Here is a 17554-nt window from a genome sequence, read left to right as displayed (position 1 = left end):
TCTAATAATTTAATTTGTTGAGTTGAGTACTGAATTCTGCAACTGCATACTGTATCTTGTGATTTGTAAATGATGTGTTGTGAAATGAAATTGCTTCTGTTCTTCGATTGAACATCTGAATCTTGATGGGATGTGATTGAAATTGTGATTGTTGTGGATTAGAAGATTGTGGTTTTGCTCATTGAAGAATTGGGATTGGTGGCGATTTTCGTACTCTCATTTTCTCGATTTGCACTCTCGTCCAGCGTGTTTTTGCGCTTTGGTAAATGAGCAAACGGAAGGAGAATCAAAGCATAAAGACAAGGGGAGGAGTGCAAACGGAGAAAATGAGAGTGTGAAAGTCGCTACTCTTCGGATAATAAGGAAGCTTGAGTTGTAAGATAATGTTATACTTGGAAAGAGATTGAGACACGTTTTGTAGAGTTTTGTGAATGTTTTCATATGGAGGATTCTATAAGTGAACTAGGAAGATAAATTACGTAAGGACTTTGCTATGAAAAGGATCCCTTCAAGTGTAGGGCAATCAGGTTTTGGAATCTTTGGTTGTCACAGCTCCCCGCCCGGACATGTTTGAGGGTTATTTATTTAGTTGACAAAATTTCCTGTGAAGCCAACCAAAATTTGAACCCTGCAACCTCAGCCTGCAGTAGCACCACTCTGAATAGGAGTTGGTGTATGCTTGCCCTACTAAGTAAGGCATGCCATAGGTTGTCCGACAAGTCATGTGTGGGCGATACGATTGTTTTGTAGTTTTGTATGTACTCGGCAACTTAAGGGGCAAGAAGCTGAAAAACAGTTTCAATAGATCCCGGTGTATTTGTATTTTAAGGTGAACTATAAATGAGGTCGGAAATGAGGAATGGTGGTATATATCTTCACTGAGAAATCTTGGATATGGTGGTTGTATTGGCGTGATTCGTATATCTTATTATTGGTTTGTTGTACCACTTCAAAAACTCATTCAGTTTGTTGTAGAGCTGGATCCTAAGAACAAGGAAAACAAAAACGAGTAGAGATTTGTTTGCTCGAACGAAGCTTAGATCCTCTGCTTTGGCCCTTACCCTCAAAGACGTAGCGACGATGGACCTAAACAACAGCACAGGAAATGTGGGGTTTGGCATTAAATCCGGGATTCCATAGAGCTAAATTGCAGGGCAAGAGTGGATTTTGTAACAAAAATCTTTGCTTCCTAACATATAAATTGCATGATTGCAGTCCCACATAGTACTCAGTAGCAAGATTTATTACATTCATCTCTATTTCGTGTTCTTATTTTATTTGAGCGATATTTAAGGTCGAATTTTGGTGTAGATAGTGGTAACACGATGCCCTAGCCATACCACTGCAACAAGAAATGAGTGCAGGATTTTGATACCAAAACACTGCAAAAAAATGATTGGAAGTGTGTACCATGTCACAGTTAGCCCAAAACACACAAAGGGGGATCACCTTGCACCTGGAGTCACCAAAACAGGCTATGTGGGACCCAAATATTGAAGATTTCGATTGTGTGTCTTGAGCGGATGAGTGACATACACATCAGATTTTTCAGTGAGATCGGTACACGAGATGGTACACCACGTATTATTATATAAATAATGTGTGTTAAAAAAAGTTAGTAACTTAAAAAGTAAAATTTTTCACCACTTACATAAAAACACGTGATGGACCATCCGTATTCCCGTCACAATTAAACATTTCTCCCACCTAAGAATCTCTCAAACATTGCAGCAAGAAATGATGATCAAGATTCGATCTTTAAGCAATGCACAATTATAAATGACCGAGCAGCTGAGCTGAGAGCTGAGTTTACAATTCAAGCCAAATCTGGTGAAAAAAGAAGAATCCCGTTGAACAATGCTTGTTCAACTTCAACAAAACACACACAACGGAAAATGAATCCCACTGAGCCAAACGACATTCACACTGCTTTGCCGTCTTTTGATCCACCGCCGTCTCTGCCGCCAGTGCTGCCGAGAAATTTCTTCACAGCGTCCCTCATATCTTCACAATCCAACCCTTCAAAGAACTCCACCAACCTCCCCAGCTCCCGGTCCTCCATGTCATCCACAAACTGCCGGACCGGAACGGCATTCTCCGGTTGAAAGACGTACGAATTGGGATTGTCGTCCACAATCACCACCCGGCTCAAGTCCCTCCCCAACCCGGACAAGTCCTTCACGAACTTCCCGTCCACTTCTTTACAGGCGTCTCGATAGAGCCGGTGCGAAATCACCCGTTTCTGGTCCAACCGGTCCAGCACCAGCGACGCGTACTCTCTCAACCCCGCCGTGAATACCACCACCTCGTACTTCGCCCCTAACTTCTCCAACAACTCGTCCACTCCGGGACGCTTACGAACATAAAAGTTCATCTCGATTCCGTCGATCCTCGGACGCACTATGAAATCGAACTTCTCCGGCGGCGGGTCGGCCTGTGCGTGCACCAAGGTCTCATCCAGGTCGAGAAACACCGTCATCTTCTCCGGAGAGACCAGCGGCATAAGCGGTGGCTCGAACAAGAGCTTGCGGCAGAGCGGGTTTCCCGATCCGAGTTCAGATTCCGTCTCCGCCTCGTGGACTTGGGCTTTCTTGAGGATCTTGAAGCCCCTGTGGCGGTTCGGCGTGCCGATTCTCGCAAGTTTCGCGAAGAGCTTGAGTAGGCGGCGGGGGCAATCGAAGAGGGAGGCTAGCACGGCGGAGGAGGCCGCGACTGCCTCCTTCCTGGCCGAGGACTTTCCGCGATTGCGTCGCCTGTTGGCATTCTTCTTCACAATCTTGGACACCATTTCATCAAAATTTAATTTCTTGCTTTCCCAATTACTTCTGCGAAATCTTGATGAGAGAAATCAACAGACTTTATTAGAGAATTCAAGAGAGAGAGAGAGAGAGGTGGAGTTTTGAAATGAAATGGTGCGTGGGGAGTTTTTAAACTTTAGGTTCGGTGTAACGGTCGTCAGTGTAGGTTCGGATCCGAAGCTGAGGCTAAGTGGGTTTATTTTGAGGTGGGGAGCGGTGGTTGTTGGTTTGGTTCGGGGGCTTGGCTGGCTGCCATATCTGTTTTTCTTCTTTTCATTTTGAGAGAACCTTCTATATTTGTTCTTTTCTTGGATGAGGAAGCTTCTGTATTTGTTTTTTTTTTCTTCTTATAAACCATTAATAAGTTCAATTACTAATTGTTAGAGGAAAGGTAAAACTGGTGGGATCAAACCAGTACTAGAGTGCATAAGCATGATTTGTTTTCGCCAATACGGTAAAAAACCATGCACAGAAGCAGTATTTGTTGTGTGATAAATGATAATGCATTGCAATTATTATTTTTTAATTAACCAATAACTCAAAAGAAAATCAATTGTACGAGGTATGAAATCAGTACATGGGAATAAGATATGGAAAATTATTTTCCAAATATATACCTTGAGGAAAGGGATCTCAATTTTTACTAAGAAAAAAAAAAGAAAAAAAAATACTAGCTGTGGTGCCAACTTCATATTGAATTGTATTTCATGTTATGATTTTTTAAATTTTGCTTCATATATAGATTATAAAGTTTCTGTATATATATTATACTCTTAAACTATTAGTCATATAAAAAATAATTGAGGCATCTAATTATACCATAGAAATTGAGGCACAAAACATTTTAGGTAACATTGAAATTTCAACATAACCAAATTGGTAAATGATTTCATATTGAAATTTTTTTCGTAACCATAAACTATGAATGAAGACATTAATATATATATATATATATATATATTTGAGATCATTCATATTCGATGTGGAGCAGGCTCCACAACTAATTTCAGTTTCTTTCAACAAAATATTTAGGGATCCCTTTTTTGTCGGTCTAACTTGAAGAATCGTATGGTTCGATAAAAATACCTAGAAAATAGGATTTTTTTTTATTTTGTTGTTGATTTCTTGAAAAAGGGGATTGTTGAGTTTTCATAAGATGTTTTACAGGATGGTTAAGGAAAATGTTGTAAATTTGTGTTATTATTTATTGAGTCACATAAGTAGTGTTTTTGTTTTTAAACGCATTTTAAGCTAGAAAAATAAAATTTAAAAAAATACCATCTGGTCCCAAAACGTAGTGAGAACAGATTTCTCAAAATTCTTTGAACCTCCTACCCAAAATTTTAGGAAGTTTATAGTATGGAGAAATTACCAATATTATGTTTTATGAGAGTTTTTTTTATTTTTTTTATTTTTTAATAGAAATGCTAGGAAGACTAAATTTAGAGACTAAAATTGCAAACTAAATGATGTATCACCAATAGAAATGAGCACATTTATCAACACTTAAGTAATAAATCAATTATTAACTTACATGTTGCTTAGTTTCTAAAATTTAGTCTTCAAATAAAGTCTCCTAGCATTATTCTTTTTTTTAAACTTCGCAACATCAATTAAAAATCGTGAGTTATAAGGAAACAAAACTAAAAAAGCTCTTGTTAATTAAATTTCAATATTATTAGAAAAAAGCGTGGACTGATCCTCTGCGAAAGCACATTACATGAAGAAGTAGCAGAAACAAACAGAACATCACCACCATCCTCGTCCAAAACTCCAAAATGGAAATTCCAAAAGGCTGAAATTTACGTCGACTAGTGATTTCCCGCGCTTTTGATGAAACGATCAGCACCGGAAGCTTACACGTGGCGTCCATCAACTCCAACCCATCACCATCGTCGTCACCGTCGTCACCATCTTCGTCATCAGATGATGAAGTTATCGACTCGTCATATCCAACAAACCGCCTCACGGCGTCCCTAATGTCGTCACAACTGCGAGTCTCCTCGTCCTCGAAGAACTCCAGCACCCTCCCCAACTCCCGGTCCGCCACGTCGTCCACAAACGGCCGGATTGGGACCGCGTTCTCCGGCTGGAAGCAGTACGCGTTGGGATTGTCGTCGACGATCACCAGTCGGCTCAGGTCCCTCCCCAATCCGGATAAGTCCTTCACGAACCTACCATTTACCTCCGTACACGTGTCCCTGTAGAGACGGTGTGATATCACCCGCTTCCGGTCCAGCCGGTCTAGCACCAGCGTTGCGTACTCGCGCAACCCCGCCGTGAACACAACCACCTCGTACTTGTTCCCTAATTTCTCCAAAAACTCGTCTACGCCGGGACGCTTCACGACGTAGAAAGTCATGATTTTGCCGCGAATCTTCGGCCGTACGACGAAGTCAAATTTCTTGGGCGGCGGGCCCGTCACGGAATGGACCAGTGTCTCGTCGAGATCAAGGAACACGATCCGCTTCTCCGGCGAAGTCAGCGGTGGGAGCGGACGGCGTTCTTTGGTTAATTCGGATTCGGGTTGGCCCTCTTGGGTTTGTCTTTTTTTAATGAACTTAAATCCTTTATTGAAGCCAATGCGGGTCAGCACGATAGAGGAGGCAGCAGCTGCAGCCTTTATAACTGAGCAGTTGTGGCGGTGGCGCCGCCTTATGCCGCGACAGCGGTTGATGGACATGGGATTTATGTCGATTGCGGTTTTCTTCAAGATCTTGCACACCATTTTCTTTTGGTTTCTAGACCTCGGATGCAAGGGTTAAACGCTACTTTTTTTTTCCGGAATTGATCGCTCGAGTCTTCTGAATTCAAGGTGAGAATTTGAAATGAAATGTTGGAGAAGTTGGATTTGGTAAGAAATGGAGTGGAGAGATTTTTAAAATGTTTGGTTCGGTGTAACAATCGATAGTGAATGTTAGAACCGAAGCCTAAGTGAGGTTTGAGTTTGTTTTAGCTGCGGTTATTTTGTTCGGAGATAATTGGTTTGTTTTAAGTTACGAGATTTTGCATGCATGGTTTGGTTATTACAGTTAACCGTCTACGGTTTTAGTTTCGTAGTGAAGCTATATATCACTACCAAGTCTAACAAATTAAGTACCTAGTAATCATCCCAATTCGCCTTCCATACTTGTTGGGTTCTTTTTATTCTTTCTTTGAATTCCTTTAGAGCAAGTCCATCAGAAGTGGATAGCCCGGCACCCAACTAATTCCCTCCAACCCAATCCAATCGGCCAGCTGACAGCCCAAGCCGTCTCATAGGCTTGCCCAGAATGTGCTAAGCCAAGGCCCGGCCTATGTGACGTCATGCCAACGTCACATTTGAGCCTATAACAACTAAAAGTAATCTCAACCCTTAATTTGTAAATAATTTCCATCCACATCAGTTTTACAATAATTAAATCAGTTTAGGCCTTAATTCCAATTAATGGCGGAGCCAACATGGAGTTATTGGCTTTCCTTGATTCGAATAACTTTAAAAACGTCATGTATATTTGTTTGTGTATTGTATTTGACCCCTATAAACAACTAATTAAGGCAAATTAAATTACAACCTCCTTCTCCTACTTCTTCTATTTTCTTCTACCATATTGGTCTTCTTTTTCTCTCTTTTTGTGTGTGACTCTATTGTATGCATCATGTGCCGGATGAAATACCTTAGTTGACAAGCATTGGTAGTCTTCAACTTACTCCACCATATCCTGAATCCACCATTGACAAGCCTCTACAAATAATAGTAGTTGTTGACATATATTGGTATAAGCTTTCATTATATGTTGGTAGAAATTGACAAGTGCTTACTAGGTCCTTGACGAAATTACCAATAAAACTTTTTTGATTGATATTATGATCTCATTATTTGAAAATTTTAGCTCTACCGTTGATTCCAACAATATCAACACAATAGGCGATTATTTGCCTTCAGGTTGAGAAATCTTGTAAGTGTCATAGATTATGTACAACTATTTGTCAGATGAATACATAAACACAAGTACAGCTAACATTCACCTTCGGATCTACCCCTACCCAAATTGACATAAAGATATCAATAAATGAGGAAAGCAAAGCATAAGAATGACATCACTGGAAAAGCATGCAAAGTTGACTTGACCACACTTTTGGACATTTTTTTAATTTTGTTTTTTGGTAATGTGAGGGAAACTTTCAATTTAAATCATTTTTTTTATATCATATAATGTGATTATTAATAATTAAATTATTAGTTAAATATAAATTAACGTGTTTTTTTTATTAGTGACACATCACATAATTTACAAATATAATATAAAAAATAATTTACCTAACATTACCCATTTTTCTGAAAGTACATTGCCAACCCAAAAAATCAGCAGCATAATCCGACAACCATAATAAGTAAGCAGGAAAAATACTTGACCAAGCTTCACTAAAAAGAGTGTGTATAGTATCTTGCTAGTTGAAAAAATGGAGATAAACAAACAACCAACCAAAAATTATAGGCCAATTTCTTCACAAATTAACGTATGAACGCAGGAAATTGTTACTTAAGAGAGTCTTTGCCTCCCACTGAAACCAACAAAAGGCTTTCTAGTAACTTCATGTCTCCATCAATTATTACTAAGCATTTTAATTAAAGTGGTATCTGAGATTGACATAAATTCTCACTTTAATTCTTGAAATTTGAAATCGAAGTAGTCCTTGAGTTTGCCCACTATCAATTATTTTGGTCATTCCATGAAAAACATTTATTAAATAAGGACTAAAAAGATAAAAATACCCTTAAATTAATAAACAATGGGCAAAATGATTTGACAAAATTTGAATGTGTTTTTGTCATTGTGGTCCTTACTTAATAGAGATTTTTTCACGGAATGATCAAAATGATTGATTGTAGACAAACTCAGGGACGACTTATATCAATTTTAAATCTTAGAGACTGAAGTAAGGAATTACGTCAATCTTAGAAACCATTTTGGTTCAAAATCCTTTATTATTATTCTCTCTTTCATTTGTCAAATGAATTTAATTTCCACTCCAAAACGAAAGAAAAAAGTGTGAATATAATCTTGTGTGAAAGCATCAAATTACCAGAATCTTAGTCCAGCACCTAAAAAATTGGTATAACAAATGGGGTGGTAAGGAACCACAAGGATGTTGAAATGGTGAATAGTGGGAGGTTAGATTCTGCATGCGCATTGAACAAAGTATTGGGTTGTATCAAATTTCTCTTGTTCATCATTTGGTTGTTCTTTTGAATCGAGTGGAATATTGAAGACAAGTTGATGTTTGCATGCACTAAGAATTGTATATTGATAACTAGATTTCATCATCATGGGTATCTTCGATGGAAGATGCAAAAGGTCTTGAAATGAGTATTATGCATTTTTTCTTTGTCGGAAATTCTTCAAAGGCGGAATGCAAAGTATCCATCTTCAACAAAAGATGTAAGGAAAAATCTAAATTTATATTCTTTTTTACATGTTTTCATGATAAGTCCTTAATTAAAGAGAGAAAATTAAATGATACCTCAAATTTACATCCCTCCTCCCATTGAAGCAGAATTTTTATTTACATTTGTTGGAAATGTAAAATGAGATGTAATATGGTTTTAGCATTGGGAACATTTTTGCTCACTATCATAACTATGGTGTATGCTTACTATACACCTAATTATTGCATACACTTAATTATTTGTCATGTGTCATTTCACTTAACTCTAGTTAACTTTCACATTAAATGTTACTTTTTCAATTTTGAAAAAAGTTAACTAAAATTAAGTAAAAAAACACGTGACAGATAAATAGGTGTATGATGAGCAGATATCGAAGTTTAAAGTAGTGAGCAAAAAATGCACCCTTTAGCATCTCAATTTGCATTCGTCAAGATGTCCTAACTAATGAGGTCAATGCAACCATAATTAACTTTCTATTACTTCATAATTGGGTAATTAAAAGGTACTTCATGCAAGGTAGTTGTTGACTAGTACTGAATCACCACCGTGTCACAATTTTATCTTCTTTCTACAATAAATATATTTGCATGTATATTATTCATTAAGGTCAGGTAAATTATATATACATTTTTTATATATAAAAAAGTTTTAATTATAAGCGATGTTACTACTTTAAGTTAGACTATAAAGAGAAAGAGAGCGAGCAAGTTGAATTATAAACACAATGAGTTAAAGATGAATATCTTATTACTCTAAGTTGGACAATTTAAAATTTATCACTTGTAAATTATACATTATTTTAAAGTATTAAATCCAGTTCAAAGTATTGAGTAATTTTCTCGAACCAAGGACAAAGCAAATTTAGCTAGCAACAGGAAGAATGAGTAAACCATCGGATGGCCTCTAATTCCATGGCCATAGCTATTCGAGGATTTTGTTAAAGTAGTGGCCAAACTATAAAACGGAAGTGGTGGATGTTAAGTTAAAATGAAAAGAAACACGAGTACCTTAAGATCCAACACTTAAACTTATTGAGTTAGGTGGTTTATATTAGAAAGGGAAAATTGACATACAACTGCACTTGATAGAAACGCCCCTACAAATGGCAGAATTGATATACCTCAAACCTCTTTGGTAGATAGTTTAAAGTTAATTGGCTAAAACTTAAGAAACAAAATCTTATAGCAAAAAAAGAAAGAAAAGGGAATTGTTATTGGCATTCCAAAATCTCATTCTACACTCCAAACTTTCTATATTTGGAAAGAAAAATACACTTGTGAGGAGTATATAATGAGATTTTTGGAGTGTCAATAACACTTCCCTAAATAAAATTAAAGACAAATCTAATATCTAAACCGATGCCTTTTCGACGTGTTATAGGCATCACCCGCCAAAGTGTCGGTTTTTACGTGAGAAGGACATTGGTTTGTCATAAATGCTTATGGCCATTTTTTGGATAGTGAACCCATAGATTTTTTAAGGAAACAATAGAGATTTTGTTAAGAATGAGTATCATATTGATAAAAGAAAAGATTTTGAAGAAGTTTATAAGTAAGTGAGGGTAATTTCTATATTGCTAGTTGGATTTGTAGTGGAACCTCAACTTTCTTTATGGTTGTTGGAACCAAAATCCCGCACATCCATGGGTGGAGGCGTGATTCAATCGAAATTGCTCAGATCTATGGCAAGGGGAGAATGGAGTTGATTGGGTAGTGTGATTAAATCCAGATCGGACGACCTATATCTCTTCAGAGAAGGAGAATCGAATTACTGGTGTAGTTTTAGAAAAAAAGATTATGTATGATGTGCAATATGTTGAATAGATCATTGACAAATAGCCTATGAAGACGTGTAAGAGATGCTTTTCCATGTCTACGCAGATGACGACGTGTAGAGAATGTCCATCCTCATAGAGAATATGAGATGATTGGATAGAGATCCCTAGTAAATACCAAGGCTATAGAATTTATAGAGATCTTAGGAGTCCTTGTAGAGAGTAATCCCAATTAATTAGGAAAACTATTGAGGAGGGATCTAGAATAAGATATCCAATCTTTCTAAGATTATGATTACTTGCCTAATCACCAAGATATCATAATTTGACTTGAATTAAGATTTCCTTACTTGAGGGAAAATAAATATTTTCAATGGGTAGAGCTAATGGATTCGTGCTGGATTACATTGGATTATGGTAATATGACCTGGAATACCTATGTAGCTACGATTACGAGGGTTTTTCGATCATTCCAACTTTCCCGAGTGCCACGTGTTATGGGCCTAGAAAATTATGGTCCCACAATAGTATTAGAACAGGTTGTCTCACGTGTAAAGCGCAATGACCATACATCACTTCGTTTGTGTTGTCCATGTATTAGGCATGAAAATTTGTCACAAGTGAGGACGCATGTTGAGAATGATCTCACAGTGATGAGATGAGGGACCTTGTATGGGCTTATAATTAAGTTGGAATACTCCCCCATATTGCCAATTGATTTTATGGTGGAACCTCAACTTTATTCAAGTTTTTATTCAAGATATTAAGGGTGCATAAACCAAATAAAATCAAGTTTTGAATAAAAGACTAACTTGGCCATTCTATTCTTTAACCAAAGAAAGTCAAGAGTGGGAAAATAGCCAACTTGATCATAATTAAAATTGTTCATTTGCTAATCGTCATTGGAAGATCATCTCAGCGAAAAACCAAATAAATTGGTGATAGTTTTGTCATTCATATTCATACAAATAAATATACGGTTTTGGTAACAATTAAGAATGTCATAGCAAACAATTCATTGTGTGTGTGTGTGTGTGTATATAAATTACTAAAAAAATTTAAATTTGATTAATTGTGTATAGAGATGATCTTGAAATAATGATTTAGGAGATGAACGATTTCGAGTATGTCATGTATAAGAAAAATTCGTTAACTTACCTTATAATAGCATTAAACCATGCAAGGAAAGATGAATTCGTTTGAATTGAATATTAAAATAGTTGGCTTATTCTTAAAATATGCTTACAAAATTGGATTTACATCAACTTTCTAATTTTGAATTAAAAGGCGAATACTTAATATATATATACCATATAAGTAGATAAATCATACATTTTTAATAAGCCATTTCTCTTCGTTCTTTATATGTGTTAATAATTAGCTTATTTTGAGAAATTATAGTTTATCTGATTCTTATCCGAAATTAATACAAACAAGACTTCTTTCAATTTTTGCATTTATGCCTACCCAAAAAATGGCCAAACATGTTTTTTTTTTATTGGGTCAAATAATATATTTGTTATATTAGATGTTAGATTAGTGAACAGACGGGGTTCAAATTCACACCATGGTGTAAATGCAACACTCATCTTCATCACCTTGGTAGAATAGAGATTTTTCAATGTGATCGGATGTCGGGGTGGTACACTGCTTGTAAATGGTGGGATATGTGTGTTAAAAAGTTAATAACTTAAAATATACAATTTCCCACCACTTATATAAAAGCACGTGGTGCACCACCCGTGTTGCGGTCACAATGAAAAATTTCTCGTGGTAGAGGGCCACTTGTGGAGAGATTTTTTAATGTGATCGGAACACTAAATGATACACCACGTATCACTATACAATGTGTGTTAAAAAGTTAATTAATTATATACTAAAATTTCACACCATTTATATAAAAACACATAATGTACCACCAGTGTTCTAGTCACAATAAAAAATTTCTCCCACTTGCGGCCAAACATAGTTTTCAGTTTTGGAAAGCCAGCTCCAAATTGCAAGGACTTGAGGATGTGAATTAATAAGGCTTACTCATGCCCACTCTGCATTTTCGGTGGGTAGTTGAAGCGGTCTTGAATGCCCTTTCTCCTATTTCACAAGCTTGCCACATTTTTCAACGATATCTCCTATGGAAACTCCCATCTGAAAATACCTTTTATATAAACAAAAATAATAAACAAAAAGCCCCATTTTTCTTCTTAGTCAACATCTCTATCTGTTTTATTTTTTGTTAAATGACATCTCTATCTCTTTCTAGGACCTTTTTGTATCCCATAAATTGGGCTGTCCTGCAGCGTTTTCTGTTCACTCCAAGATTTGACAAGAAAGCAGAAGAAATCTCTCTCTCTCTCTCTCTCTCTCTCTCTCTCTCTAGCTTCAGCCATGGCTGAGACTACAGCGACTAATGGAATCCATGTCTTGAATGTTGAAGATGGTGATGCCAATCACAAAACCAACCAAGAATCCGGCAGCTTTTGCGTCTCTATCCCTTTCATGCAAAAGGTGTGACTTAATTAACTTATATCTATCAAATTTTCAGTTTTGTTTTCACCGTTAAATCGATATTGTAAATTATTTTAATTTAGGAAAAGTTGGCAGGCCGCGAACAAACAGCCTACTACTAACCTAACTCATATCGGCAAAATCATTTTTGTTAAAAAGAAGTTTTTGTTTCAAGGAAGCAGAGCTTAAAAGTGAATGATGAGTGATGAAGTTGAAACCTTTTTGTGGGACAGGTATTGGCTGAGGTGCTGGGAACCTACTTCGTGATATTTGCAGGTTGTGGGTCTGTGGTGGTGAATCTGGTCTCAGACAACACGGTGACGTTTCCTGGGATTTCAATTATTTGGGGGCTTGTTGTGATGGTCATGATTTACTCTGTTGGTCACATCTCCGGTGCCCATTTCAATCCTGCTGTCACCATTGCCTTTGCAGTGACCAAGAGGTTTCCATTGAAGCAGGTGACCTAATCAAACCAACCCATAAATTTTTATTTCTTCCTTTGAAAGTTGTAAACCGCAGGGATCAAATTTCCCGATGTTATGTGTCTTTATAAATAAATAAAAATGTGTTTCTTTTTTAATAAGTTTAGTCTAAGAAACTCTAGTGCCCGAAGTGAAGACTGAATGCTACTAGACGAGATCGTTATTTGCAACTTAAAACCCGTGTTGCTAACAAAACAAACTTTGCTGCACAATTTGAAACCATAATGTTCTCTTGCCAATTCCTTTTTTCGTGGCCACATTTTTCTCAATTTATTCTTATATTTTGTTTATAGGTACCTGCTTATGTAGGAGCTCAAATCCTTGGATCAACTCTTGCAGCTGGTACCCTTAGACTGATCTTCAATGGGCCCCAAAACCACTTTGCAGGAACAACGCCTTCTGGAACTCCCTTCCAGTCATTTGTGATTGAGTTCATCATCACATTTTACCTCATGTTTGTTGTTTCTGGAGTTGCCACTGACAACCGAGCGGTAACTACTATTTTCTACCTCTTTAACCTCTAAAAAATTTACTTTTGTCTAGGATCCAACATTGATGGTTTCTCATGTCAATCACACACCCCTATGTGTTTTGATTCCTCACGAAGAAATTTGTGATTAACTTAGGATTTTGTCACTGTAGGAATCCCAAGTGCAAAAAGGTTTTTTTTTTTTTTTTCTTTTTTTTCTTTCTAAAAGCAGTTGAGAGAAGTTATTCTAATATTAACCTCAACTTTGTCAACATATTGGTCCAAATTTCCTAATTTTTATAAGTAACCGTAACCAATATGGTTGATTAGCTTACAAGGGTTGGTGTCAAACTTCTTAACCTGTTAGACTGACATGATTGGATTTGGGAATAGTTTTATATTATTATACTACTTAATTAGCCTAATATATTCCTAAATTTCTGCATCATATACTTTTCCACGTTAAACTATTACAGAGACAGTGACTTGGTCATTGAATCATGTCCACAAAAGTGACTCCAGAAATCTTATGGCGATTTGATTTTTCCTCTTTTGTTTGCTTACGCAGATTGGAGAGCTTGCGGGGCTTGCGGTTGGCGCTACGGTTCTTCTTAACGTGATGTGTACAGGGTATTAACTTATTAATATCGTCCTAAACATCCTTCAAAGATATGTTTATTTAATAAGCTGTGACATATGTCTCTTAATTACAAATTAATATTTGTGTCCTATTGATTTGGGTTTCACGTTAATTATACCCTGCAGACCGATTTCAGGAGCATCGATGAACCCGGCAAGAAGCATAGGACCTGCAATTGTATCAGGCCACTTTAAGGACCTGTGGGTATACATTTTTGGACCAACTCTTGGAGCTGTGAGTGGTGCCTTGGTCTACAATCTAATCAGGTTTACGGACAAGCCGCTGCGTGAGATCACGAAGAGTAGCTCTTTCTTAAGAGGAGTGGGGCGCAAGTAACTTATCCGATTGATGAAGGGTATATTTAATAGCTAATTATGCAGAGATTAAACAGTTTGTGGTCAGAGAAAGAGAGGCAATTAAGACCTTTTCTTTTTTCTTTTCTTTTCTAGTTTATGCACTTTTTTTTTTTGTTTTCCCAGAAAGCAAGGGGGCAGGTGTTTGTAATAGATTATATACTTGAAATTAAATTGGAAATGGGAATTTCCATGTTTGGATTGTACAGTATATGATATATGTTATCTTCTGATCCGTACTCAGATTGGTAAATCAAATCGAAGTATAAGTTTTTGTTACTGTTAATTTTTTTTTTCCCAACAAGAGATTGAAATGTTTATAAGGACATCCACAAGAGATCATAGTTTTGTGTTAAACTCATTAAAATGTATATCGTTTCTCATACGTTTAAGTCAAACTTGACCTCTTCTAATAAAATGAAAATCATGTGGCGTTAAATTAACGCGTGATGTGTTTTTTGCTAATGTTAATTATTATCAGCGTCAAAAAATTACAATTTACTTACAACATGCATTAAAGTTGACTTGTCAGTGGTTAGATCTTAATTATTGAATCTTTAACCAAGAATTTACCTGTAGAAAATTCCAATGTTGAAAAAAATAAAGAAGAGGTTGGAAACACGTGAAGGGGTGGAAAGGAAGAGGAAGAGAAAAGACTCAAGGAATAACGTTAGTTGTTAAAGATAAGGTTAAAGTTTTTGGGCATTTTATCACATGAATCCTGTTCATAAAATGGGCGATGGCATGCATTGCAAATGCAACACATCAAAAGTGCAAAAGTGAATAATAATGCACATTTTTTTATGCTGATTACTTGTTTGAATTGCATGCAAAATCTACCAATCTCACGGAATGCATGAGTCAATCTTGACAAATACTAGTTGTCCCCTCTCTCCTGACTCATGATGAATCGAAAAGTATATCTTCAAACTTTGCGTTTGCACTACAATTCAAATTTCTGCTACGTACCAAAGTTGAAAAACTTGAAAAAATTCAAAGCAACACGTTGCAAAATGTGGATTTGGCCCTTCGCACAACTCCTCAAGGATTGATGGCACTTTTTGTGTATATGTATGGTAGTCAAGCTCTTGCTACTTGGTGTGCTACAATAAGAGCTTGAAGTTAGTTTTGAAAGGTGCCTTTGTAGGGCCTTAGGTGTAGGCCTTGAGGCTCGCAATCAAAACTAACAAAGAGCTAGGCGTGTCATTGCTATCTCATTATAGTAGATGTAGAACAAGTATGTCATGCCCCAATCTCGACATATGTCCAGGATCGACACATGACATCACCAAATATCTGTATCTCTAACATACCCCGCCTTCGGGATATGTACAAAACATAATTCAATATTCGAATTGCGTTGTAATTTTCGTATACTTTATGGTTGCATCTAACCTCCTCATTAGACTGCCTATGTACCCTCAGCAATGATCAAGCTATGTGTAGTTCGTCAATTCACTACACTCGAATATTCATCACATAAATCGCTATATCTCAACAATATACTACAATGCATATCATGCAATATTTCAAAGAACAAACGACGAAGCACAATTATATTCTCTAACCATATTGATCAACAAGTCTAATTATAAAGCCAACAATCACAACCAACGTCATCCCATAATCTCACCAAACAATAACACGTACAATACATTGAAATGCAGGGCTAGAGTGACACAGTTCGGCTGAAGCCTACATCTCTGATGCTGAAATCGAATCCAAGGAACCAACAAGTCAAACGATAACTCAACGAAATCCATCAACATTGGGTTCCGGACCACTCAACGAAACCAATGCACCAAAGGGATTTCAGACCACTCAACGGAATCCAAACCAAGATACGATTCCGGACCATCACTTAAAGGAACCGCGTAGTAGAAGGGATTCTGGACCATCACTCAATGGAATCCGAGTGGATACGATTTCAAGCCATCACTCAACGGAATCGCAGAGTAAAATGCATATAGAACCACTTAATGAAATACAAGCTGGATATGATTCCGGACCATCACTCAACGGAATCCAGACGGAGCAGGTAACCGGACCTCTTAGTGGAGCCCTAGCGAATTGAACTTAGAAAGACATCGTCGGCTCACTGGCCACATGCCGCCACGACTCGCAGGAAAATTCAACTATTTTTAAAAATTACCAAATTTTACAGGCAAGCAGAGTTCAATGAGAGGAACAACTTTCATACCTGGGCCGAAGTCCAATTCGGCCGAGAAGTGCTAGGAATCACCTCGGACCCGCCGGAACCCTAGAATTTGGGTGTTCCTCAATTCGTCGAAATCGTAGCTCCGCCCCTCCCCCCCCCCCTCCTCAAAACTTGTTTGGACTTTGTTCCAGGGCACAAAGGGGAGCTAAAGGTGGTGGTGATCGAGGGTAAACGTTTCAGAAATGGTGGATCAATGGCAAGATATCACCGCACCCATCAATGCAGGTTTCACCAAACCGAGGCTAATTGTCATCCATTTTGGGGTGAGAACTAAGGAGGGAGGCCTGTTGTGAAGTTTCCAGGTAATGTCTTATCTTAGTTTGCCAGAATTTGGCCGGGAAACCATCGATTTCCATGGTTCCCACCGATCGGTTTGCACAGGTTCAGGGAGACTTGATTCTCCCCCCCCCCCACCCCAACCCTTTTTAATTTTTTATTTTTTTTCTCCTTTCCTTCATTTCTTTATTTCCTCATTAAGTAGTCATCTTTCCTTTCCTTCCCATCCTGTCTGTCCATCTTTTCCTTTCTCTTCTTTTCTTTTTATCTCAGCCACACACGTGGCATAATGTCAGTGCTCCAGAAAATCTGGAGCCTACTTGATTGAGGTAAAATTACCGAAATATAACTTTTAACGTTAATAACTCCTTCGTTATAACTTCGTTTCACGAACGGTTTGTGCCTACGCATTCGTGGGATCGAGCTCTAATTGAAAATATAAATTGTGACATCGAACGATCTACAGATTTTAAATAATTAGTTTCAAAACTTCACTCTAAAATCTAAATTCAAATAAATTAATATAAATTCCTAAAAAATAAAAATCTCAATAATACAATTACGTAGATTATAATAGTGAAATCCTGGAACGGGTTTCACAAAGTATG

The 17554-nt window shown here is 37.2% G+C and overlaps 3 protein-coding genes across 3 annotated transcripts; 1 reads left to right on the top strand and 2 right to left on the bottom strand.

The window, feature by feature from the left end:
* Nucleotides 1-1647: 1647 nt before the first annotated feature.
* On the bottom strand, nucleotides 1648-2915 carry LOC137727270 (uncharacterized). The gene has a single exon (XM_068466137.2). It carries the CDS (start codon nucleotides 2786-2788, stop codon nucleotides 1922-1924), a length of 867 nt encoding a protein of 288 aa, XP_068322238.2. The 5' UTR covers nucleotides 2789-2915; the 3' UTR covers nucleotides 1648-1921.
* Nucleotides 2916-4476: 1561 nt separating this feature from the next.
* Nucleotides 4477-5543, bottom strand: LOC137727482 (uncharacterized). Its single transcript, XM_068466337.2, has one exon. The coding sequence runs from the start codon at nucleotides 5524-5526 to the stop codon at nucleotides 4477-4479; it is 1050 nt and encodes a 349-aa protein (XP_068322438.2). The 5' UTR covers nucleotides 5527-5543.
* A 6728-nt stretch (nucleotides 5544-12271) lies between these two features.
* On the top strand, nucleotides 12272-14731 carry LOC137729785 (aquaporin NIP1-1). Its single transcript, XM_068468807.2, has 5 exons — nucleotides 12272-12508; nucleotides 12742-12966; nucleotides 13284-13481; nucleotides 14028-14089; nucleotides 14225-14731. Exons 1-5 carry the CDS (start codon nucleotides 12389-12391, stop codon nucleotides 14433-14435), a joined length of 816 nt encoding a protein of 271 aa, XP_068324908.2. The 5' UTR covers nucleotides 12272-12388; the 3' UTR covers nucleotides 14436-14731.
* Nucleotides 14732-17554: the final 2823 nt, after the last annotated feature.

The sequence above is a fragment of the Pyrus communis genome, chromosome 10 (assembly GCF_041283825.1).
Source record: "Pyrus communis isolate YQ-2024b chromosome 10, ASM4128382v1, whole genome shotgun sequence".
NCBI classification, from domain to species: domain Eukaryota; kingdom Viridiplantae; phylum Streptophyta; class Magnoliopsida; order Rosales; family Rosaceae; genus Pyrus; species Pyrus communis.
The sequence above is the reverse complement of the archived record's forward strand: the minus strand, read 5'-3'. Positions and strand labels throughout refer to the sequence as shown.